Genomic DNA, 25080 nt, shown 5'->3' with positions numbered 1-25080 from the left:
TTAATATACCCACTTCCCTGGATGCTTGTTCATTATTATGCAAGACACGTTTGTTATGCAAAACGATAGAATGGAATACAAAGGCAGAGCAAGAGAGGAAATTAAAAGACACAGCGTTTGCAAGGCGGCATGGGTTTTGTTGCGGGTCAGGTTTTGTATTGTGCATAAGCATCCTACCTTCACTAGCTGTAACCTTAGGAAAGGGTTCGCGCTGTAATTCCCTGCATTTCAAACTAGACGTGTATAGGGCAAACACACACGGCACCCTTGTAAGCAGCCCCGGGTTTTCTCCCCGCGAGTCTGTTCAAATGTTCAGAATCACCCCCAGCTCGTCAATGACGGGCTACGCATTCCCCTTTGGAAAGCGGGGCGAATTCCGAGCGAAGGGAGAGGGAATGTGCGACGCCGGAGCTTTCTGACCTGTGAAAACCCGAATTATGATGTCGTTGGGACCAGGCTGGTCCCTGCTCTGACTCACAGAATCCCAGGGCGGGCAGAGACAGCAGGAGACATCAAGTCCAGCCCCCTGCCCAAACCAGGAGCAACTCCACTGAATAATACACCAGAGAGAGAGGAAGACCAGTGCAGCGTAGGCTGGGCCGTTCAAAGAGCCCGCAGAGGTATTTCAAGCCACATGCGCCTTCCCAGTAATAGAATAATGCCCGGCATTTTCACACGCAAAGCCTTTCCCAGTCATCATTTCTATCACCACTGTGCTGAGACGCCTCAGTCAAGCGAGAGGACCCCGCTGTGCCAGGCACTGAACAAACAACGCAAAAAAGATGGTTCCTGCCCTACGGAGCTTACAATTATTTCATCCACACCACAGCCAGGAGGAACACAGGTAGGCATGTGGCCTCGTTTTACAGCCTGGGGGCGGACGGTGCAGAGGTGAAGTGACTTTTCCAAGGTCATTGAGGAGTCAGTGTCAGAGCTGGCACAGCTATTGCTTAGCAGTGGCGCAAAACCTGTACTGTGTGTGCCTCGTGCCCCTAGAGTCAAGTGGCTGTGGAATAAGCTGTTATGAGCATGAGTCTGGGCTGAATGAGTCATGATCGGAGAATGCAGGGGCGAGCAGCGGCGCTCCGTAAGCAGCTGCCGAGAAAGCCGTTCTGCACTTCCAGGGTGTTTGCAGCTCCCCGACATCACAGGGAAACTCCCCGGGGAGCAGGCTAGAGTCCGTGAACATGTTCTGGGGACTGGCTCTTACATTCCTCCGCCTGGAAAGCCAGATGTCTTCACTCACCAGGGTCTGATTTTCATGGGGACCGAGCAGCTGCTGCTCCAAGAGCTTTTAGCCGCGGCGATCAGAGCTGCTCAAGAGGCAGGTCCCGTGAGTCCCAGCAGACGGGGGCAGAGGGAGTCGCCTTTCCGGTACCGAAATGTGCAAGGCCGGCAGATTTGGAAATTTTGGACCGTTCCAAGCCTCGAGGGAAGCAGTGGTCCCTCCGTGAGAATGTGGGAGTCTGCACTGTCCAGTGGGGATAGCATTCCCTTTCCAAGCTGCATGTCACTGGCCTTGTGATGTTTCGATGTACAGTCGACCTCCGATAATCGGGAACCTATGGGGCTTAGGTGATGCCGGATTATCAGATATACCGGATTATCAGGAGGTACTATAAGCAGGTTATATATATATACACTGTACACATGATATACTGTATGTAAAGTGTTCTTAACCCTCTTTATGGTACATACTGTATACAGTACACTGTAATGTTTTCGGTTTTTAAAGCCTTTTTTACCCTTTTTGCTCAGTTCAGCTGCTGCCGCTGTTACCTTGTGACTCATATTTTGCTGAAGCTCACTCACTAGGCTCTTGCCATTTTGATGCCGGACTATTGGATGCCGGACTATCGGAGTTTTACTGTAGTTGACCCACTAGCAGCCCAGGGCTGGATTTTGCCTCTTCTAAACCCCAGGCATGGGGAAATTTGACACAACGTCTTGCACTTCTCCCGAGTCATGCCCCTCCTCCCCCTCAGCAAATAGATACAACCCATTATTAACCTGCGGAACTCTCTGCCGCAAAATATCCCTGGAGGCCAACAGATCAGTAGATTTCCGGAGAGGACTGCACATTTATATGGATGGAGTCTGACATCTCGAATGGCATTCGGCATGGTAAATAGGTACGGTTAGGAGCTCTGAGTCTGCTGCTGCCCGGCCCTAACTGATGGGGCGGGGGGTGGGGGGGGAGATACTTCCCTTAATGGCTGCTTCTGCTCAAGCTGTATTTGAGGGGGTCTCTTGCCTTGTCCTCTAACACAGCTGGCGTGGGCAGAGACTCTAGCTGAAGGCCTGGCCTGTTTCAGTGGGGCCGTTCACAAGCCGGATCCCTTTCCGGCGGAGGCCGAGGGAAGGCCGTGGAAGTCCGTGGAGCTTTGCCCGTTTGCAGCAGTGGAGAACGTAGGCTCCTGGGAGCGAAAGAGGAAGCTGATGCAGGCAAGGGAGGGCACAGCCTTCACAAAACGGCCTACGTGCCCGAAGGCCGGGGCCGCCGCCAGGGAAGGCTGCAGCCCTGGCTCCCTGGCCACTGGGAAGGACCAGTCAGGGCCCTCCATGTGGCCAGAAGGAATAGGGCTGGGGGTGGGCGGGGCTTGGATCCAGGGGTGGGGTCTCAGGTAGAAGGGGCGGGGCTGAGGCTCGCCTTCCCCAGCTGGGCTTCCACCTGCTGCCCGTAGCCTGAAGGAGCCTTTGGGAGCCGTGTGCCAGTGCCGCATGCTGACCCCAGCCCCAGCTGCAATGGACAGACAGCTGGGGAAGCTGAGTCACTAGCAGCTGAATTCCACCCTGCTGCAGGATCTCGGCCCATCCTTTATCTGGGGCACTTAGAAGCGTTTCCTGCTGTCCCCACCCCCCAGCTCCAAATGCCAGGCCTCATTTACCTCTCGCTTGGCACCTGGCCCAAGCCCACGGAAGACGCCGGCTGAATTCAGTGGGCTTTGGAGGACGCCTACGCTGCTGTCAATCAGTCCCGGCTTTCCCAAGACACCCGAGTCAGCCCAGTGGAGAGCTGCTATGGGAGGGAAGCCAGGGCCCGTGAGCCCCGTGGAAGAAAGAGACAGCCAAGGAACTGGCTGCTCTGTCCCCTCCTTCTTCCCGGCAGCCACCCAGTCTTGACAACTCACAGGCGAGACCCAAATTCGCAGCCGCACTCGCACGCTGACTGGAAGCTCCACGCCCTACGGCTGAGTGTTATGGGAAAGACCGGAGAGTCAGTTCTGTTCTCCTCGGCCCCTGTGCGTGAGATCCACCGACCCACGGGGCACCTTGTCATCATCGTGAAATCTAACGTGTTCCGCAGTAACACGTTTCTCCCCCCCCGGCACAAGACACAAGTTCGCTTCCAGCTCTTGCAAGAATTCCTAATAGCCCAGAGGGGTGGGACAGGAACCTTCCAGAGCTGTAACCTCTGGGTTTTCCTTCTGGAGCAAAAGAACTAGAGTCAACTCTGTATCGACACCTGCAGGGTTTCCCAAATGGGGTGCCACACAGGGGCTCCGTGAGAAAGTATTAATGACAGTTGTATGACCCTGTTGTTTTGTTACTAAGTTTCTAAGAGTTTTCTTGAAGAAAAAAAAAAAAAAAAGAACGTATCAAAAATTAAAATGGAATTCACAGCCTGGTTGTGTAGGTGGGTACCTATTGAATTCAATATCACAATATTTTCAGGTCTCTGTAGGGGCTCGCTGGCTGAAAATTTTGGGAAACTCTGAACGAGCAGTTGAAGTGCCACCTTTGGACCTAGGGGATACAGAGACAGCCACATGACAGATCAACTAGCTAGATCCCAAAACTTGTGACCTGAATTGTGCTGAAGAGTTCCTGTCCCCAACCCCCTACACCGCCCTCCACGCACACGTTGGTACGTCAGAGTAAATCCCTAGACAAGAGCAGAATTACAGGATGCTGGGAAAGTGTGATCCAAGTCTGGGCCACAGACTCTCCAAATCTTAGCATGGCAGGAATGGAAAACACATTAACTCCCGTTTCCTTACCGCACAGCACTAGAGCGAAGCAATTTCAAGCATAAGACCTTTCTAGCCAAGAACCGCCTTGCTGAATAAATCATTGTGAATCAATTATTTACTTTAAATGAGAACCCAACGACTATCCTCCCCCTCCTCCCCCGCTGCCTTTTTGGGCCATCTCAAAATGTCCGGGGGGAACTGGTAGGTAAAACGTGTCTCCTGGATCTTTCACCCTCTGCTCACGAGACCTCGCACACGCAGACACGGTCTGTTCAGCAGCGCGGAGGTAAATCCACACGAAGGCCACTGGAGTCGGTGGAGTTTTGGGAGTGAGGAGCAGAACAGGGCCTGTTCTGACCAGGCTCACCGGCGTATAATGGGGGATCGCCTCTGGGGGCAGTGTGGGGTCGCGCACACGTAACACCGGAATCGCGCCGGCACGCCAGGTAAGCGCGGCACAGCAAGACCTGCGCGACGCGACCATCCAAAGCAGCTACTGCGCGCGCGCCCTGAGCGAGAGGCGGACGGGTGCCAAAGGCAGGGAGGAGCTCATCTGGGGCGTCAGGGCATCCTCCCTGGTACCACTGTGCCCGGAGCGCTCCCAGCCCGGCCATGCCCCCAGACCCCACCCACCTGCGCCGGGTACTCACCGAGCTGTAGAGGTAGCCCTCTCCGTTCATGGCGACGTACAGACCGGCCTTCACCCCCTGGATGGCCACCACGCGCAGGCCCACGGGGATGAGGTTGAAGAGGGCTGCAGTTGGGAGAGGAACGGGAGAAAGGAAGGGTTAGCGAGGGTCCTCTTCCGGGTGGGCCACGGTCCCTGCTTCTCGGGCATCGAGCCACCTCCCTACGAACACCGCCAGGGAGCCGCCGTCCCGGGGACGTGTCTGCAACCTGCTTTCCACGGGGAGGGGCAGGCAAGCGCCAATCCCTCTGTGTTCCAGAAACCTACATGCAGCCCGTCTCCCGTCTGATCACGGCTACCCAGGGAATAAAAACCCTGCCGAGGAGCCACCCTGGATGCCAGGGTCCCCGTGACACGAGCCCCTCTGTGCCGGGGAGCACGTAAGGGTAAGACCCCCTCCCCCACGCCCAAGCCCCTTTTTACTGCCTCTCTTGATTCCCGCATCCCCGACACTTCCTCCCCGCTGCGTTACAAAGGGTAACGTTGTTGCTGGGAGCCACACAGCCCCTAGAGCTCGGAGAGGCCCCCTCTCCCCCGGGCCCAGTGGCGTGTTTGCGACGACCTGTAATGCAACAGCATGGGCAAGGCCGCGGGCATTATTCTAGGAAACGGTGTGTAAGAGGTGTGACGGCGCGTTGGGGTTCCCCCGTCTCTGCACCCCCGTAGTGGCACAAAGACTCCACCGGCCAGTAGAACAGAGGGAGTTTATTGCTTCTCCAGGACACAGCACAGCACAGATGTAATCTGGTTCCAGGGCAGGCCTAGGATGCCTCAGCCCCCCTTGAGATGGGGGAGCCTGGGCCCCTAAATCCCAGCCCGTTGCCTAGGCTGCTTCCACCATGATACCAGACAGAAACCTAACTCCCTCACTTCCAGCCCTGCCCCCAGCCAGAGCTTCACTCCCCTTCTTCCCATTGTTCCGCTCCCTGGGAGATCACTGGTCAGACAGGTTCTTAGCCCCCTTGCATAATGACTCCTCTCCTGCCCTGCTGGGCCGTGCTGCAGCCAGTGGAGGTCACTCCCAACCCATTGCCCAGCCTAGCAACCAGCAAGGTACCCCCCACTACGTCACAAGAGGGTCCCCTGCTTGTGCCCTCTTTTTCGAAGGGCTCACCCACCGCTGGCGGCCCAGAACCTGTTCAGTCATGTGCCATTTGTTCGGTTCTCCGACCTCTGTTATCGTCAAGGCGTCAATCTGTCCGCTAGCTCCACTCTTTCCCCTGTTATCTGGAGGAGAGCCCGGGCCCACCCTCTCTCATGGGTCCCAGCCCAGGGCCCTAAGAACCAGGACTGCCACGGTTTGGTCCGGCTGGTGGGCTCCTGCCAAACGCACCAGCCCTCTGGCATAAACAGCAAGCCCTGCCCTGGGCTACTTCCTATCCCAGCTCAAACTTCCTCGGCTTATTCCTCCACCCCGCCTGTCACCTTCTTCCTTTCCTTCCCTTGGGCACGCTCCTCTCGCTCCGTTATATTCCCCGCCCCGGCCTCCTCTCCTCGCTGTCTGCCCTTGCGTCACTCTCCAGCACCGTCCCCAACTCCGACGTGCCCACGTACCCTCCCCCCAAACGTTACGGTGGGGCACTCCCCCGCCTCCCCGTAACTCCGCTGCTCAGCTGGGCTGCAGCGTGGGAACAGGCGGCGCAGGCGGGGGGCGTGCGCAGGCAGGGATCGGCGCAGCATGAGTGCGGGGCGGGTTCGCTCTGTCCGAGCGGTGTGCACCCGCCCCGTCACACGTTGTTTCTACTATTACTCCCCGTAATATGAGCAGCACCAAGACACCCTGGCTGAGATGAGGGGCCCACTGGGCTGTAGTCAAGGCTGGAGGGGCTACTGTCCACACGAGACCGTCTCTGCCCCAAAGAGCTTACAGTCTAGCTAGACGAGACAGAAGCTGGGAAGGGACACAGAACCACAGAGGTTGGAGTGATTTCCTCAAGGTCCCATGGGAGGTCAGTGGCAGAGCTAAGAAAAGGACTTGAGGTCTTCTGAATTACTGCTGGGTGCATGATCCATTGGACCAGAGAAGTTCCGAAAAAGGCAACAAAAATGAAGAGGGTTTTGGAACGGCTGCCATATGAGCAGAGATGAATGAAACTGGGATTTTTCAGCTTAGAAAAAAGGAGACTAAGGGGGGACAGGATAGAGAGCTATAAAATCATGGCAGGTGTGGAGAAAGGGAATAAAGTAAAGTTGTTGACTAGTTCCCATAACACAAGAACTAGCAAAAACTGAAAAAACAACAAATGGCCCTGCGGCACCTTAGAGACTAACAAGCTAGGGGTCACCAAATGAAATGAATAGGTAGCAGATTTAAAACAAACTAAAGGAAGGTTTTTTTCATGCAGCGCACAAATCAACCTGTGGAACTCCTCGCCAGAGGATGCGGTGAAGGCAAAGACTATAACAGGATTCAAAAAAAGAACTAGATGGATTCATGGAGGTTAGGTCCATCAATAGCTATTAGCCAGGATGGGCAGGGACGGTGTCAGAGTCTGGGAATGGGTGACAGGGGAGGGATCACATGATAATTCCCTGTTCTGTTCACTTTCTCTGGGCACCTGGCATTGGCCACTGTGGGCAGCCAGGATGCTGGGCTGGATGGACCTTTGGTCTGACCCCGCCTGGCCGCTCTGTCGTCCCAATCCCTCTCCCCAGTAACCAGCAATAGCTCAGGACCCTCGGGCAGTGCGCCAGTGGCGCTTTCCCAGAACTCCCCCCTGTAGCCGTGAGGAGTCAGAAAATATCCGCCCACAAAGACACGGCGAGTGCGGGAGTCAGTCCTGACTCTCCTCATCCCGGCGCCACACGCTGCTGGGCGGGGTGGGGGTGGGGGGCCAGGACACTCGTCTCCGGCAGGTGGTTTTACATCGATTCATTCATGCGAAGGGTCTCCAAGGCGTTAGAAGGTTCCCAGTGGTCCCGGGGGGTAGCGATGGGTAGAATGCAGGGGTGCTGGTCAGTGACCAACAGCCCTCCGCTTCTGCACAGCCGTTGCCACACGTACACCCAATCGCTCCATTTCCCTTACCGGTACTCGGGACGCCTGTGGGGCGGGCGAGTGGCTGCGGAAAGCCAGCCTCGCCCAGGGCGACTGCGGACGAAAGCTCTGAGCCACGTCCCAATCACCTGTTCCACCTCCCACTGCCCTGCCCCCGCCCCCTTCCCCGGGGAAGCCACCTGCGCCCCAGCATGCTGACGATTCGGGCTGCTCGCCAGCGTTAACAAAGGCAAGTAATCCAGAGCCAAGTCCTGCTGTTTTCCTAAGAGACTTTGCAGGGCAGGCCACGTGGCTGCAGCTGCACCAGGAGAGAACAAGCATCACCACCCAACACCCCCCTGCAATCCACATGCGGAGTCAGGAGGAGGAGAGGAGCTTGTTTAGACGGTGCTACCAGAGAGACTGTTTTCAGTGACCTCCTGTGGCTTGAATCTCTTCTCACCTGCCCTGTGCAAACAAAGCCCCTGGAGTTGCCCATCTATAAGACACTATACTCAGCACAATATTTGACACTAGGGAGGCCACACCTGGTGTGTTGTGTCCAATTCTGGGCCCCCCACTACAGGAAGGATGTGGACACGTTGGAGAGGGTCCAGCGGAGGGCGACCAAAATTCGGGGGCTGGAGCACGTGACCTATGAGGACAGACTGAGGGATTTGGGCTTCTTTAGAATCCTAGAACTCTAGAATGGGAAGGGACCTTGAGAGGTCATCGAGTCCAGTCCCCTGCTCTCATGGCAGGACCTTAGTCTGCAGAAGAGCAGAGTGAGGGGGGATTTGAGAGCAGCCTTCAACTTCCTGAAGGGGGGTCCCAAAGAGGCTGGAGAGAGGCTGTTCTCAGTGGGGGCAGATGGCAGAACGAGGAGCCATGGTCTCAAGTTGCAGTGGGGGAGGTCTAGGTTGGGGATTAGGAAAAACTATTTCCCTAGGCGGGTGGGAAGCACTGGGCTGGGTTCCCTAGGGAGGGGGTGGAATCTTCTTTCCTAGACGTGTTTAAGTCCCGTCTTGACCAAGCCCTGGCTGGGATGGTTGAGTTGGGTTGGTCCTGCTCTGGGCAGGGGCCTGGACTTAACGGCTCCTGAGGTCTCTGCCCGCCCTGGGGTTCTAAGAGACAAACCAGACCCATGGCACTGGGGAGTCTGGGCGCCACTGGAAGCATTATGGGCGTTCTCAGAGTCTGCCTGAAGCTAGATGGGGCAGCCCCCTTTCCGTGGGAAACCAGACTCCAAGACACACTCGGATACGCCCCTTCTCAGGAATCCCGCCGCCCCGCGGCCCCCTCCTGGAAAGCGGGGGCTGAAATCCCTCGGAAGCGGAGGCAGGTGTGCACGCGGTTTCCTGCAGAGGGAGGCCGTCAGCGTTCAGCCTACAGACAGGTCTTTGCAGAGTCAGGGCTCAGAGGACGCCGTAGTCCCCAACTTCAGGACCGGGGCCAGGCTGCCCGTTCCACCCACTGGAACGCCTCTCCCGGGTGTTACTGTCTCAGGGTGGAGCAAACCCGTCATGCAGGCGCCGCGTGCCAAGTCCCCTTACGGAGGCGAGCGTTTCATGCCACTACCGGGACACGCCGGAGCCTCCTTTCATTAACAAGTCTCTTTACAAGCCAGCACCCTCCCGCCCTTTGGGAAAAGGCCTGAAAAATGGAGCCGATCATGCCCGCTCAGGAAAGCAAACGGCCGCCATCATTCACTCCCTGCAGTTCATTCCTCTTCCATAGAGATCCTGCCGCCCAGCCTGTGCACTCGGCGGCTTGGGTGACCCCGCCCAATGAGCCAGAGCACCCCCACGGAAACCTAGTGGTGTTTTAAACTCTCCCACTCCACAGGCCACGTCAGGGTCTACCACAGGCCCAGAGGCCAGATCCGGCCCGCCAAACACTTTAATCCGGCCCACGGGCTGTATCTGGCTGCTTTCTATTTACATCCTGCTGCCCGGGCTGCCGAATTTCCAGGCGCTGGCTCAGGCCGCAGGATCCTGTTTCAAAGGCTCCCGGCTCCCAGTCACGGCGCTACCCTGGCAGGGGCCGGAGCCACGAGCCCTTTAAACAGCCACCACAACCCCGGGCAACATGGTCGCGGCGGGGCCAGGAGCCGGGAGCCCTTCGCTGTGTTTTTAATCCAAAGCCTCTGGCCCCGGACAACTCTGGGGGGAGGCTAGTCATCAGCCCCGCCCCTTCCAGCCAGGCCCCGCCCTTTCCAGGGTGAAGCCAGTTCCCCCCCCAGTAGATGACTGCTCATCCCTGGTAGATCCTGCACTAAGCCATTTCAGGCATCATGGCACCTCCTGGGGAAAGGGAGGTGGCGTCATAGGGGAAGGAATTGCTACAGGAGGACAGCCTCCCGGCGGGCATCAGGCCTGTTTTGGGGACTAAGCTACATTTATATTTAGGGGGAGACGCTAGAGCTTCTCCCTGGGACTCAGTCCAGAACAAGGGTCTGATGCTGAGGACCCGAACACAGCCCACCAGACGGGAACAGGTCCCCCCTTGGCACCCACGGGCCTGCGCTCATGTGCACCACTTGAGGGTCGAGTCCAAATCATTTGGAGAAGTGGCCTAGAACGAGAACGAGGGCCCCGGGTCGGTCCAGATGCTCAGCTGGTGTGAACGGGAGGAGGTCAATCAAAGGAGCGCCGCCGCCTGGGGGTCCGGCCCTGTGAGTGTCAGACAAAGCAGGGAAACGGGCCCTGCAGAGGGATCCGACTCGCCCGTTACCGCAGGACTACGCCGGCACATCAACGGGGAAATCAGCTCTGGTCGTGGAGTCAGGAGCCAGGCCCCCCGCAGTGAAACTGACCAGCCGGTAAAAGATGATGCCAGCAAAGGGCAAACAGCAAAACTAGCTCCAACGCAGGGAGGGTAGCTCAGGGGTTTGCGCATTGGCCTGCTAAACCCAGGGGTGTAAGTTCAATCCTTGAGGAGGCCATTTAGGGATCTGGGGCAAAATTGGTCGGGGATGGTACTTGGCCCTGCTGAGAAGGCAGGGGACAGGACTTGATGACCTTTCAAGGTCCCTTCCAGTCCTAGGAGATAGACATCTCCATTTATTACAGCATGAATGGGGACCAGAGACCTTGACTGTGCTCCTGGCCAAATTCCGGGTAATAACATGGTCATGTTCGTAACACAGATATGGGCCTGAGCTCTCTTCCGTGTGGGGTAACCCCCTCGACTAAAGGGGGAGACGCTGATGTCAATCAAGAGTAAGTGCAAAGCAAACCTATCCCATGACTTTTGACTTGACAGCATCACTTTCCCAGCAAGGCCTAGGTAGCACGAACTAAGGGCTGGTTTACTGGATGCCTGTTCAAATCCCATTGATCTTGGTTTTGAGCTCCTACAAAAATACCCCCAAAACCCAAGTTTCCATAAGAAGTTTGCACCAGATAAATTAATCTTTGAACAGCTTCAGCCTAAGCTGCTCCTCTTATTTAACTAGCTGGATTTGCATTGTGAGTTTAATTACTGTGGACCTGTCTCGGCTCCATTTTAAATGTTTATCTTGCCAGAGCAAAGCCACCTCGTGGGACTCATGAAAATGCATCTCCCTCTCACAGCGCTAATCGGCCTGCCGGAGAGAACACCAAGCTGCACCGTGTGGGACACAGCGTTCCTTTCCGGGTGTGAGGTACAGCCGTCAGGCGGGGGCTGCGATTGTGCGGTCTGTAAGGACTCTCTAGGAGCTCGGTGGTTCTTAACCCCTTGGCACTGTTACCCCTTTAGCTTAACCAAGAAACCAAAGTTGCCCCTTCTCCTTTTTAAAATGGCAACAGACAAAAAGAAAATTTTTATTGTACAAAAAATGTACAATCACTTTGATTGTGTTTCATTTTCTCCTACATTATGTTGACCACAACTGAACCCCTCTGGTATTTTAAACGTATTACCCCTGAACCAGGCCAAATTACCCCTCGCAGGGCAACTAGCCCAGGTGAAGAACCACTGATCTAGGCTGTCCCCCGCATCCTGGAGAGATGACCCGTTTCACCGAAATTTACCTAGACTCATCTGAATGTCAGTGCTAGCCCGTTACTTCCTGATCCCAACCTCGCTCCCCCTCGCCTCCCCCAGACGGACTGAACCTCCTAGCCTTAACCCCTCCCCCACGCCACAGGGCCCGATCCAGCCCCCCTTATGCCCTGGAGGCGTCGCTACTCATGTGAGCGACTCCACTGGCTTCCTCCCACACGTATGCAACGACTGGCAGCAGGGCCGGCCTGAGGACCTGCTCTGCCTCTTTCAGCCCGAGGCGTGCGCCAGAAGCGGGGTACCTGAATTCGAAGGGCGCCCCACGGCGGGTCCAGCCTGGCAGGAGGAGCACCGGGCCTGGCGCCCCGTGGACTGGGGGGGTTCTTTGTTCCCAGCCGGGCTCTGGCCGCAGTGCTTCCTACCCCGGCTCCCAAAGCAGGAGGCAGGACCAGCCGAGCTCCGCCCACTGCCGAACGTGCCACCCTGCCGGCCGGCCGCCGCGCTACCAGCTGTGCCGTGGGGGGGGGGGGGGGCGTCTGCTCTGTAACCTGGGGTCCCCCTGCGCTGGGCTGTGAGATTCCCACTGACTCACCCACGTGGGGATTCGCCCAGACACCTGATAACAAGGCTCTGTCCCCAGGGGAGAGACAAAGGGAGGGAGGCGGAGACGGACACCTGGTTTGGGGGCAGGGTCTGGGAGCGAGGAGTCTGGGGCTGGAACCATGAAGGAAACAGACTAAGGAGGGGCTGGAATCTAGGGGTCCAGGGACCCATCTCAAGGGGGCTGAGGGGTCCTGGCCCAGACTCCTGTAGACACACCCCGCCTGTGCTGTATCCTGGGGATGCAATAACCCCTCTTTATTCTACTGGCTGGTGGAGTCTGTTCTTGCTGCTACAGGGTTCAGGATCGGAGGGACCCTGACTTGCCGTCACACCAGCGCCCCACCGTGGGCTGCGGGCCAAATCTGGCTTTCGCCTGGCGACGCCCAGGGGCTGCCTGCGGCGTTGCTGCCTCGCCGGCTCTGCGGCCGACCTCCCCCACCACCAGCTTAACCCAGCAGGTTTCGCTCAGGAAGGACAACAGGGCTGATCCCTGGATTAAGGGACCTGGATTATCCCTCTGGAAAAGCAGGCCCTCCCTGCGGCTGGCAGCGTGCTTCCCAGTGCGGGGAGACCCACGCGCGCCAGCGCCGCTCCGGCAAGCGGGTGGCAATAGCAGGGGAAGAAGGGCTCGGGGGGAGAGATTACCTGCTTACAATAGCCCCTGTCCACAGCTTGGCAGCCCCCTGCCTGCAGCAGTTAAATGGTTAAACCGACTGTTTAATCGGTTACCTATTTTAGGGGGGGTTCACACCCCTAGCAGGTGAGCCGCCCAAGTACAGCCAGGCCCCCCGGGTGTGTAGAATGACAGGAACCACCGACTCACAGGGCTGGAAGGGATCTCGGGAGGGCAGCAAGTCCAGGCCCCTGCCCTCCCGGCAGGACCAAGCACCATCCAGACCATCCCTGACCGGGGTTTGTCTAGCCTGCCCTTAAAATCTCCAGCGATAGAGATTCCCCAACCCTGCATGTGGGCAGCCAGCACCGGCCACTGCTATTTTCACCGCCAGCGTGGGGCAGCACACGCCCAGCTGCCATGCAGACCACCTGGGGCGACGGGCTCTCTCCTTGTCGAGCACCCCACCAAGATCAGCTTCTGCTCCCGCTAGTCCCGCCGCCTGGGGACTGTCAGGAGCGATACGGGTCTGACGGCTCGTTGGGCTTTTCCCGTTCCTGCACCCCCGTAATGGCACGGACAGACTCCCCCAGCCAGTAGAACAGAGGGAGTTTATTGCTTCTCCAGGATACAGCACAGCACGGATGGAATCTGGTTCCAGGGCAGGCCTAGGATGCCTCAGCCCCCCTTGAGATGGGGGAGACTGGGCCCCTAAATCACAGCCTCTTCCCCAGGCTGCTTCCTCCATGATACCAGCCAGAAACCAAACTCACTCACTTCCAGCCCTGCTCCCAGCCAGGGCTCCACTCCCCTTCTTCCCATTGTTCTGCTCCCTGGGAGATCACTGGTCAGACAGGTTCAAAGCCCCCTTGCATAATGACTCATCCCCTGCCCTGCTGGGCCGTGCTGCAGCCAGCAGCCAGTGGAGGTCACTCACAACCCACTGCCCAGCATAGTAACCAGCAAGGTACCCCCACTACGTCACAGGGTCCCGCGCAGGAAGACGGCTGACCCCTGCCTGGGCTGCTGCAATCCACGAGAGCAGAGGTACCGCCCGCTCGGCCCGCTCCGAAGGACTCCGGGGTCCCACCGAGCGGGGGACGCTGATGCCAGGCAGAGCGCATTGCATCCCCTGCAGGACTCCCCAGGGGCATCTAGCAACTCGCGTGACGCAGCTGCCTCTTACCGAGGGAAATGGGCCCTGGGGGGTGCAGGTAGCCAGCGTGCTCTCCCAGGAACGATAGCTGCCTGCATCAGCATCCCACTGGAGCTAGGCAGCCCCTGAGTGTGGGCTGTTGGGAAGAAGTGCTCCCTGGAGGCCGGAATGTCCCTTATTCTGGGCAAGGTCGGAAGTGGGGCAGATTCTGGGGTTGATCCCAGCTGGCCACTCCCATGTTCTTAAGTCTAGTTAGGTTCAGCTCTTCTTCCTGGGTATCACTTTCCTTTTATCCCCACCGGAAACAGCCCCCAACTTTCTCCCACACTCACAGCATCTGCCCAACTATCACCTCCTCTCTCCTTTGGCAGGATTTCAAACCCCGTGTTTCTATTCTCCTCCCCGCTCCAGATGGCTGTTGTAGCAGAGAGAGACAGAAAAAAGCAAGGCGTGAAAATGATAAAGGAGAGATTTAAAGGGGGAGCAGTGATGGAAAGGAACTGTTCAGAACAGCTGGCTTCTTCCTAACGCGATCCTTCCAAAACTACTGAAGGTCTACTAGGTGAGGCGTTTGATTTATCGTCTGGTTGCAAAGAAGGCAAAGTTTCCTTACTGTAGTCGCTGTTTTCGTCCTTGGTCCCATCAATCGTCCCATCTGGATGCATCTGCAGGAAGAATTCCTGCTGGCTGAATAACCTTGTCACGATGCCTTTCAGCTGGGGTTCTGCAAAGATAACAACAAGAGTTAGAGGCACACAATAAACCTTGCGTGGAGAGAGATGTCAATTGCATTGTGTTACCTCTGTAACAGGAAAGGCTGGTCTACTAAGATTGGAAGGAGTTGTTAAAATCATAAGGAGCGGATTTAAAACAAACAAAAGGCCGTTTTCCTTCACGCAGCACACAGTCAACCTATGGAACTCCTTGCCAGAGGAGGTGGTGAAGGCCAGGACTTTTACAGGGTTCAGAAAAGAGCTAGATAGATTCATGGAGGTTAGATCCATCAATGGCTATAGCCAGGATGGGTAGGAATGGTGTCCCTGGCCTCTGTTTGTTTGGAGGTGGGTGACGGGAGGGATCACGTGAGGTTGTGATCCCTCCCTCTGAGGCACCTGGCATTGGCCACTGTCGGCAGACAGGACACTGGGCTAGAGGGACCTTTGGTCTGACCCAGGCTGGCTGTTCTTATAATAATAATATGGAAAAACTTGAAAAACAACCAATAGTCTAGTAGCACCTTAAAAACTAACAAAACATCCAGATGGTGCCATGAGTTTTCGTGGGCAAAACCCACTTCTTCGGTGACTGGAGGATTAACAGTCTGGGATCTAGACTTTTAATACTCCTGTCATCTGAAGAAGAGCGTCGAATCTACGAAAACTCATGATCCCATCTGCATGTTTTGTTAGTCTCCAAGGTGATGCTCGATGATTGGTTGTTATTCAAGTTTCTCCAGTTCCAGGCTCACTCAGCTCCCCCTCTGAAACTAATAATATGATTCTAAGTTCATGGCTGTGTCTACACTGGGCCACTTATTCCGGAAAAGCAGCCGCTTTTCCGGAATAACTTGCCAGCTGTCTATACTGGCTGCTTGCTTTTCCGGAAAAGCAATGGTGATCTACTGTAAAATTGTCAGTGTTTTTCCGGAAAAACTATGCTGCTCCTGTTCGGGCAAAAGTCCTTTTCCGGAAAAACTGTTCCGGAAAAGGGCCAGTGTAGACAGCACAGTAGTCTTTTCTCCAAAAAAGCCCCGATCACGAAAACGACGATTGGGGCTTTTTTGCGGAAAAGCGCGTCTACATTGTCCACGGACGCTTTTCTGGAAAAAGTGCTTTTCTGGAAAAGCATCCTGCTAATGTAGATGAGCTTTTTCCGGAAATACTTATAACGGAAAACTGTTCCGTTATAAGCATTTCTGGAAAAGGGTGCCAGTGCAGACGTAGCCCATATGAATAAAAGCAAGTTCCTCGTGGCTGAAGAGGCAGGGAAGTGTCCCCTGTAGCGTGGCCCGATGCAGTCAGTTTCCCAGCTTTCTGCAGAGTGAGGTCAGCATTTCCATTAGGAGCCCCGTTTCCAACAGGGCTTTGCCAGTTGCCTTTGCGACTGACACTAAGTGCCCGGCACACGGCTCGGCTCTGCCCGGCACACGGCTCGGCTCTGCCCGGCGCACGGCTCGGCTCTGCCCGGCGCACGGCTCGGCTCTGCCCCGGGAGCTCTGAGTGCGGGAGGTTCCCAGGAGCAGGGCTGCACGTAACATCACGTTGCCAGCGCCAGATGCGTCACTCTATGGCCGGGGGCAGCAGTACAATGTTAACAGTGGTTAACGTGCTCTTCCCTGTGCCAAACCGGGCCAGTGCTTCACAGGCGACTGCGGCTCGCTGCTGCTGCTGGCAGGCTCCCTGGGATCGTGCCGTTGCTCCCGAGGTGGAGGCAGGAAGATGACCATGACGGAGTTGTGCTCAGAGTGCTTGCCAGCAGGGGTGTGAACTGGCATGCTTGCTGGGTAACCGGCAGGGGGCTGCTTCAGCCAGGCCCGGCCCAGCCAGACCAGCCCCCTGCCCACAGCACGGCAGGACCCTGGCCAGCTGGGGCAGCCCCCCACCTGCGGCGTGGCGGGACCTGCCCAGTCTGGCAGAAGCAGCAGCGAGCCCCACGGTTAACCCGTTAAACCTCGCCTGTAATCGGTTAGCTTGTGAAACGCTAATTAACATCCCTAGTGGCCAGAACATCGCCCCAGCCCGTCGTTAGCCATTAGCTCAGCCCTATGAATGGAGACACCATTGTATCATCCAGACAGCAGCCTCTCTGCAGTAAAACCAGAGACAAGAGCCCCCGATTCCTGGTCTCCTTTCAGATCTGACACGCCTTACTATCAAGCCTGGCTCGAGGTTCAACATTTATGAGCTCTCTGGCCAATCCCAGCCTCGCTTAGTATCCACGTGGACTGAGCTAGGGTTTGGAGCAGGGCTGGGATGGGTCACATGCAGTGTTCCCTGGAAGCCGAGCACTTGGCCGGCCGCCCAGGAGAGATGCAACCACCACCCAGCTGATTAGCAGAGCGCCCGCAGCATGTTGTTTTGATTGGTGGTGCACATGCCTCAGTGCATACATCAAAATGTATTCCGCACATGGATAGGAAACTATTAGAACGTGGGTCATGTTTCCCTAACTAAGCTGTGAACAAAAGTTGCCGAGTTCCTCGCAGCCGGAATAAAATCCAGTCACTGTGGTGGGACTGTCACTTCCTGTTCTGCTCAGACTGCGTTTCCCCACGGGGCGCCTTGCGTGTTGGCCTCCTCTGACACGTGCAGGGAAAAGACCCTGCTGCGTCCGGGGTGCAGGCTCTCTCTGAAGCAGTGGGGCTTGGATCAGCCTGGCTCTGTCCCGCGTAGGCAGCTGCTTATGTGGATGCCTGCCCCCGAACTAGCTGCTAACCCCCTAATGCGCACAACAAACATCAGCCTCGTCGTCTCCGGGGGAGATTCCCCTCCACCCGGAGTCTCTGCCCGGCTCTTTGAACTCTCTGGATTTTGTGCTGTTTGCTCATCATTATTCACACCTGCCCACTGCTGCTTCCCCCGTCTGGAGCACACGATGCTTCCGGCTGGCAAGTGCATGCTCCGGGCCAACGTGCCCCCAGCCTGGTCCGTGGGAGGCTGCTCCAGCCGGAGCGGCCCGGCTGTTGGCCGTCCTCGCTCCTGAGAATGCCAGCCGGAGAGGCAGGGAGATTTATACAGATTGGCATTTTTAAGTGGCAGCCACCCACGTCTTTGGCGCAGGTCACTCCGCAGCCATCTGACAGCGACCGCACACAGTTCCTGGCAGCCAGGGAACGCTCTGGCGCTGCTGAGCCAGAGGCAAACCGCAGCCCGGGGTTTTCCGCAGCCTCCCAGGCGGCGTGCACCGGGATTTGGTCAGCTCGCGTGCCGGACGATGAAGGGAGGTTAGCGTGGGGGAAGGATACAGCGAGACCCTTCTATCGGGCAGCCCTCGCCCTGCTGGTGCTGGGATTCAAACCTGCACAGTCAACAGGGGCTTAATGCTGAAATAAAGCTCCTTCAACATCATCTCCCCAGCTTCCAAGCCCTAAACGCAGCATCCTGAGAACAAAAGCGCAGCACACACCCTGCCCACCTCCCGAGGCTCCCCCAATGAGCTTCCTTCCTGCGGCTCAGGCTTTTGCCAGGGCCTGAACTCGGACTGACTTTCCTTGGGCCTTTTATTTTATAGTCCGGCCTGGGGGTTCCCAGCTTCCCCTGCTCTTAAAGGGACAGTAGCCTACAACTCACGTCAGCACCAAATCCGTCACTGCGCTACACGGTGCCGCACACCTGCCAGTTTGCAGCTTTCCTTCTCCAGGACACTCGAACGGGCTGCCGTGGGCAAGAGGTTCCCCGGGGACCGGGCTGCAGGCCCTTGTGCAGCAAAGGCTGAGCGTGAAATCCCCTGCTGTCACGGTATCCATGGAACAGAGCTCAGAGCCTCACTGAAAGGAGCCAGCCCCGAGGGGAGACACCGCAGAGACAAACCCCATGGATGGAGCAGCAGCGTCCAGCTTGGGGCAGCGACTGGGGATGGCAAATGTCACTGGGGAGGGGATAACCCGGAAGGATCGAGGCAGATGCTCCACGCAGACCGGAGCCCCCGCTACACCGGGTGAGGGATGGTCCCCAGCCAGGAAGCTTCCCCATTCATGAGCCAAGAGACACACAGGGTAGGACGACACTCGGGATCCCAGAGAGGGGAAGGAACTTTCCTAAAGTCACCCAGCGGGACAGACAGAGCTAGAAACACAGCAGCAGAAGAGCGGACAGACGGGCTCAGACTAGGGTTGCCAGATACTTTCACAAAGAATCCCTAACATGACGGGGGGAAAAATTGGTTGAGCAAATTGGTATTTTCTGGGCTTTTTTTTCTAACCGGACAGATGACTATCCGGGCAAAAACCGGACACCTAAGTCAGACCAAAGGCCATTCAGCCCAGTGTCCTGTCTGCCCACAGTGGCCAAGGCCAGATGCCCCAGAGGGAGTGAACAAAACCGGGAATCATCACGCGATGTCTCCCCTGTCGCCCATTCCCAGCCTCTAACAGAGGCGAGGGACAGCATCCCTATCCGTGCTGCTCCCAGCCTTCTCACAGCAGCGCACACGCACACAGCAAGCCGACAAAGCCAAAGGTTATACTGGGAGGTTGCCGCGTTCCAACACTTCACTGCCTAGAATTCAGAGCAACCACACACGAGGACCCAAGCCAGGAAGAGCCAAACCAGGCTGCTCTAAAAGCAGAGCCACGACTCACCGGCCAGGCTTTCAGCCGGCTTTTCCACCCGCTCCTTCCCGCCCACAGACACCCTCATCAGCGACACCACGCAGCGCCAACCCTGCTCTCCACGCACGCCGGGAGGGAGAAAGAGAGGTCTGCACGCGCTGCGCCTTGCACTGTGAAACTGCCAGGGCTGGGGAACCTCTTTAGGGCTGCGGCAGGTGGGGGAAGTTGATGGCTGAATTCTGGCAGGAGTACGCCCCACGTTCCCCTAGATCTGTGTGATCCACCAGCCAGGGCCGGCCCCCTATCTCCCTGCAGGGACGATGCCAGTGTTCCCCGTAAGCTGAGCACTTGTGCGGCTGCTCAGGAGAGGTTCCAGTGCCGCCCAGCGGATGAGCAGCGTGCCCGCAGCGACGTTCGTACTGGTGGTGCGCATCCGCACATGCCTCGGTGCACATAAAACGATTCCACACGTGGAGGGGAAAAATCCACCCGGAGATGGTGGGTAAATTAGAGGGAACATAGCCCTGGGACCTGCACCCCAGCGCTGGGCTCAGGCCGCTCTCCAGCCCTGGAGAACTTGATGCAGAGAGGGGTGGCAGGAATCATCAGCATCAGCTGAGAGCGGAAGGAGCAAACAGCTCGGCAGCCTCTCAAAGGCCAGCCGCATCTCCGGCTCTGCTCCCCAGCCAGGGCCCCCTGGGTTAATCCGAGGGAGAGGTGGTGCGTGCTGCTAGATGGAACTCCCAGGTCATGTTCCTTCTCATTTTTTCCATCCCTGTGTGGAATAAATTGTCTGTGCACCAAGGCAAGTGCAGCTGTGCACCACTAGTAGGAGCACATGCTGCCGGCTGTGGGCGCTCTGCCAATCAGCTGAGTGGCACCTGAATCTCTCCTGGGCGGCCGCCCAAGCGCTGGGGATCATATCTAGCCTCCGGTTCCCCACCCCTGCGCTAAGCCTCTGTTTTCTGTGCACTAAAATCTTTAAAATGTAAGGACTCTGCTGCCTCCATGGCATTGGCATTGGAGATTGGCATGGCATTGGACAGCCATTGTGTCCAGCAAAGTGGGGACTGTTAGGCCAGGTCTACACGAGACCTGGCAGCTCAGCTTAAGGCTACGTAGAATCCATAGCTGGAATCGGCTTCCCTTAAGCCGAGCTTGGAGGCGTCCCCCCAATGGGAGGCCAACTGGAGCAAACGCTCCCTTCGGCTTCCCTTACTCCTAGCAACAGGAGTAGTACTGGACGCAGGCAGGGGCGCCCTCTGGGCTCAATTTAGCAAGTCTTAACTAGACCCGCTAAATCAAACTCCGGAAAATCACGGCTGTGGCACCCTTCCATTTAGTGTAGACAAGACCGTAGTGAGGACAGACACGCTGTACGTGCTTTCAGGAGACCGACTTCTCTTCCAGGAAAATAAAAGTGCCCTGCCTGAAAGTCTATGTCCAAACGCAGTGGAGGGGAAACGGTTGCCCTCTTATCAGCGCTTCCAGATGCAGGATTTCCAAACGATCTTTGCCGGAGGCCGCTGGTCAGCAAAGTCCATTGATCCAGCAAACGGAAGCCTGGACGCGGACCAGCCTTTGTGTCCGTGAGTTCTGCCGAGGAAAACGCTGCGCGACCCGATTACATCTCGGGAGCACCACGTGCCTCCCTGGTTTTTAAACATTTGTTTGTGGCAATTAAACCTCGGAGCCTGGAACCTACACACCCCATTGTTCTCATTCTCCATTCAGGTCTCAGCTGTCAGAAGGGGCGGCTGATTTATGACTCACCCAGGCCGCTCCTGTCTCCTCCACCCACCAAAACGACCAATCCAGCCACAGCGCAAACTGCCTCTCGCTTACTTCAATTACCTGCAAGTGCCGTCCCAGAGATTTCTCTCGTGCTCTCCACCCGCAGAAGGGGCCAGTCTAGAACACTTGTCAAAAGTACCAAGCAGCCAAGCCCTTGGAAACAGACACGAGTGTCTGGTGCGTGAGGCAGGGGGAGGCGTTGCCTTCCCAAACCGCCAGCCTGGCTTGGCCCAGAATGCCGATTGTAGGAGAATATTGCTGCCCCCATGCCTGGCTGAGGACTTGCTTTCCCCTCCCTCCCCATGCTCCAGGACTGGGAGGTGTGTGCCCACCCACCCTTCTCCCCTCCCCGCGGTGGGGAGGGCGTGGCATGGCGTGCTGTCCCACCTCTCCGTGGTGAGGGGCAGGGAGGCGGCTTGGCTTCCATGGGAGGGCGGGGGTGGAGGCCTGCCTCCCCCCAGCCCTACCTTCACCGACTGCCCATGGAAACAGAGACGGGCAGGAAAGAGCTCACGTCAAACAACAACGTTACCAAGAAACTCCGCCGGTGCGCTCCGTGCAGACTGTCGTGGTGACGGGTGTGGGCTCTGAGCCCGAGCAAGACGGGAAGCAGGGAGAGGAGAATTCTGCTCCCTCCCTCTCCCCCCACTGCTGGTTGAGCAGAGAGCTGGGATCGAAGGGGCGTCCAGTGGCTAGTGTCAGTGCCTCAGCGGGGTCACCCACAACTCGCGGGCCAGCTTTGCTGAACTCACCCTCAAGGACCACAGCTCCAGCGGAGCCAGGGCTGGCTTTGTAGGCAGGGTCCGACTCGCCCCAGCCCTGCCTCTCGTGCAGCCGTTTGCACCTCTGCAAGGTGCTACCAACTCGGGGGGGGGAGGGCGGCCCCCACTTTGCACGGGGGTGAGTGACTGCACAATGCCCAGGGCCATGGACAGTCAGGCAGGGAGTCGAGGCGTGGGGTGCTTCCAGCCTCCCTCTGCAGCTGCCGGGGATGAAGCGAGGAAGGCAAAGCTGGCCTGAGCAGAAACAGTCCTGGAGAAAGAGGCTCCCTTACCGAGAAGGACTTGGCCTTTCAGTCTATAGATCGGCGGTGGGCAAATACCGGCTTGCGGGCCGGATCCCGTCCACCAGGGTTAGCCCCGGAGAGCCCCCCGCTATAGTTACCTGCGCCTCCGCAGGTATCGGCAACGGCAGCTCCCATTGGCCGCAGATCACCGTCTCCAGCCAATGGGAGCTGCAGGAAACGCTGTCCTGGTCCACGCTGCCTCCGGCAACTCCCATTGGCCGGGAAAGGCGATCCGCAGCCAATGGGAGCTGCAGGAAGCGCTGTCCTGGTCCACGCTGCCTCCGGCAACTCCCATTGGCCGGGAAAGGCGATCCGCAGCCAATGGGAGCTGCAGGAAGCGCTGTCCCAGTCCACGCTGCCTCCGGCAACTCCCATTGGCCGGGAAAGGCGATCCGCAGCCAATGGGAGCTGCAGGAAGCGCTGTCCTGGTCCACGCTGCCTCCGGCAGCTCCCATTGGCCGGGAAAGGCGATCCGCAGCCAATGGGAGCTGCAGGAAGCGCTGTCCCAGTCCACGCTGCCTCCGGCAACTCCCATTGGCCGGGAAAGGCGATCCGCAGCCAATGGGAGCTGCAGGAAGCGCTGTCCCAGTCCACGCTGCCTCCGGCAACTCCCATTGGCCGGGAAAGGCGATCTGCAGCCAATGGGAGCTGCCATCACTGGTACCTGTGGAGGTGCAGGTCATTATACTGGCAGCAGTGCCATGTTATTGCCACCCGTCCTGTAGCTTGTCCCAGGCAGAGGAGGGCCCACGAGCCTGGGGAACCTCGGCAGCAGGCGTGCTCCCCAGCGACTCGCACACTGGCGCTTTCACGGGCACGCGGGCCAACGCCTCCCATGCACACCTGGCCCCGCAGCGGGATGCAGCGCAGCAGCACAGCTGGCAGGGGAGAAGAGCACAGCAACACCTGGCCCTGGAGAATCGGAGGACGGGGGAAAGGTGCAAGGGGGCATGGACACAAGTGGGAACCTCCCCATAATGCAGCTGTCGTAAGCTGAGCCATCAACCTGCCTCCGGTGGCGTCTCGCAGCCCCGCTGGGCCACGTGTCCCCGCGCGGTGCGTGGGAACGGCAGACCGCTCGGCGCGCGCCCACTGGCACCAGTAAAACACAACCGGAGGCATGTGAGGTCAGACACCAGACCACCGAGCTCCGCAGCACGGAATGCCCGTCTCTGCAGAACGAAAGGCCCCGCTGCCTGCAGCCCTTCGCAATCACCAGGCGCCCGCCCCCCCCAGCCATAGAATCATAGAACCATAGAGCTGGAAGAGACCTCAGGAGTCATCAAGTCCAGCCCCCTGCTCTAGGCAGGACCCATCCCAACTAAATCAACCCGGCCAGGGCTTTGTCAAGCCGAGGCTTAAACACCTCTAGGGATGGAGATTCCACCATCTCCCTAGGGAACCCATCCCAGCGCTTCCCCACCCGCCTAGGGAAATAGTTTTTCTAATCTCCAACCTAGACCTCCCCCACTGCCACTTGAGACCATTGCTCCTTGTTCTGCCCCCACTGAAAACAGCCTCTCTCCAGCCTCTCTGGAACTCCCCTTCAGGAAGTTGAAGGGAGGTTCAATGACCCAGCACCCCGTCTCCCATGAGTGACCTGTGACTATCCCGTCCTTCCTCGGATTCCATAGCAAGGGCGGTGGAATCAGTCCAGGCTCGAGTAAAAGGGACCTGATTCTGGAAACAAATCGGTACCTTCAAATGAGTCGGAACACCCTGGGCACTGGAGACAGGTGAGCCTGGGCTCCCGCAAACTCTGAAGATGGGGTTAGGTAAATCGCACTTTCCCCTCATTTAAACCCATTTCCCCACCGAACAATTATAGAATCATAGAATCATAGGACTGGAAGGGACCTCGAGAGGTCATCGAGTCCAGCCCCCCGCCCTCAAGGCAGGACCACGCTCCGTCTACACCATCCCTGACAGATGTCTATCTAACCTGTTCTTAAATATCTCCAGAGAGGGAGATTCCACCACCTCCCTTGGCAATTTATTCCAATATTTGACCACCCTGACAGTTAGGAATTTTTTCCTAATGTCCAATCTAAACCTCCCCTGCTGCACTTTAAGCCCATTACTCCTTGTCCTGTCCTCAGAAACCAAGAGGAACAAATTTTCTCCTTCCTCCTTGTGACACCCTTTTAGATATTTGAAAACCGCTCTCATGTCCCCCCTTAATCTTCTTTTTTCCAAACTAAACAAGCCCAGTTCATGAAGCCTGGCTTCATAGGTCATGTTCTCTAGACCTTTAATCATTCTTGTCGCTCTTCTCTGTACCCTTTCCAATTTCTCCACATCTTTCTTGAAATGTGGCTCCCAGAACTGGACACAGTACTCCACCTGAGGCCTAACTAGTGCAGAGTAGAGCGGCAGAATGACTTCACGAGTTTTGTTTACAACACACCTGTTGATACAACCTAGAATCATATTTGCTTTTTTTGCAACAGCATCACACTGTTGACTCATATTCAACTTGTGGTCCACTATGACCCCTAGATCCCTTTCCGCCATGCTCCTTCCTAGAATTCATGAGGTTTTACAATTTCCTCCCAAGACATCACAGCAATATTTTAAAGCATTTCTTTGCACAGATTAGGGATGTTAAATATCAGTTAATTGAATAGTCAATTAACCTCATGAATTCTTATCGGTTACTCTCCTGGCTCCTAAAACACATTAAACGCAGAGCCGCAGCGGGGCTAGGTCCTAGACTGAGCCGGGCTGCTGGCCAGCCTGCTAAAAAATGTACTGGCAAGGGGAAATGCGTGTAGTCTATAGCGTTAACCGAGACGTTTTTGCTTACCGTTTAATTGGTTCATCGACTACACTATTACATCCCTAGCATGGGTCATTCTGTCTTTAAGAAGACACAAGTGGGGAGGGTGACTGCGAATGATGGAGATTAAGTAAAACGAAGGCAGAGTTAACTTTTTCAAAACTATGCTTGAGT

General features: G+C 56.9%; 1 protein-coding gene across 2 annotated transcripts in view; it reads right to left on the bottom strand.

Moving 5' to 3' along the window:
• The window catches only part of FGF12 (fibroblast growth factor 12), a 251272-nt gene that overhangs the window by 67330 nt on the left and 158862 nt on the right, over positions 1-25080 (bottom strand). For both annotated transcript variants that reach the window (XM_075938276.2, XM_075938275.2), the window contains 2 exons: positions 14612-14722; positions 4625-4728 (listed from right to left, as the gene is read on the bottom strand). In XM_075938276.2, the coding sequence (XP_075794391.1) occupies positions 4625-4728; positions 14612-14722 (215 nt within the window). The remainder of the gene's footprint in view (positions 1-4624; positions 4729-14611; positions 14723-25080) is intronic.

The sequence above is a fragment of the Pelodiscus sinensis genome, chromosome 10 (genome assembly GCF_052426305.1).
Source record: "Pelodiscus sinensis isolate ZL-2025 chromosome 10, ASM5242630v1, whole genome shotgun sequence".
NCBI classification, from domain to species: Eukaryota; Metazoa; Chordata; order Testudines; family Trionychidae; genus Pelodiscus; species Pelodiscus sinensis.
This window is presented reverse-complemented; position numbering and strand designations above follow the sequence as displayed.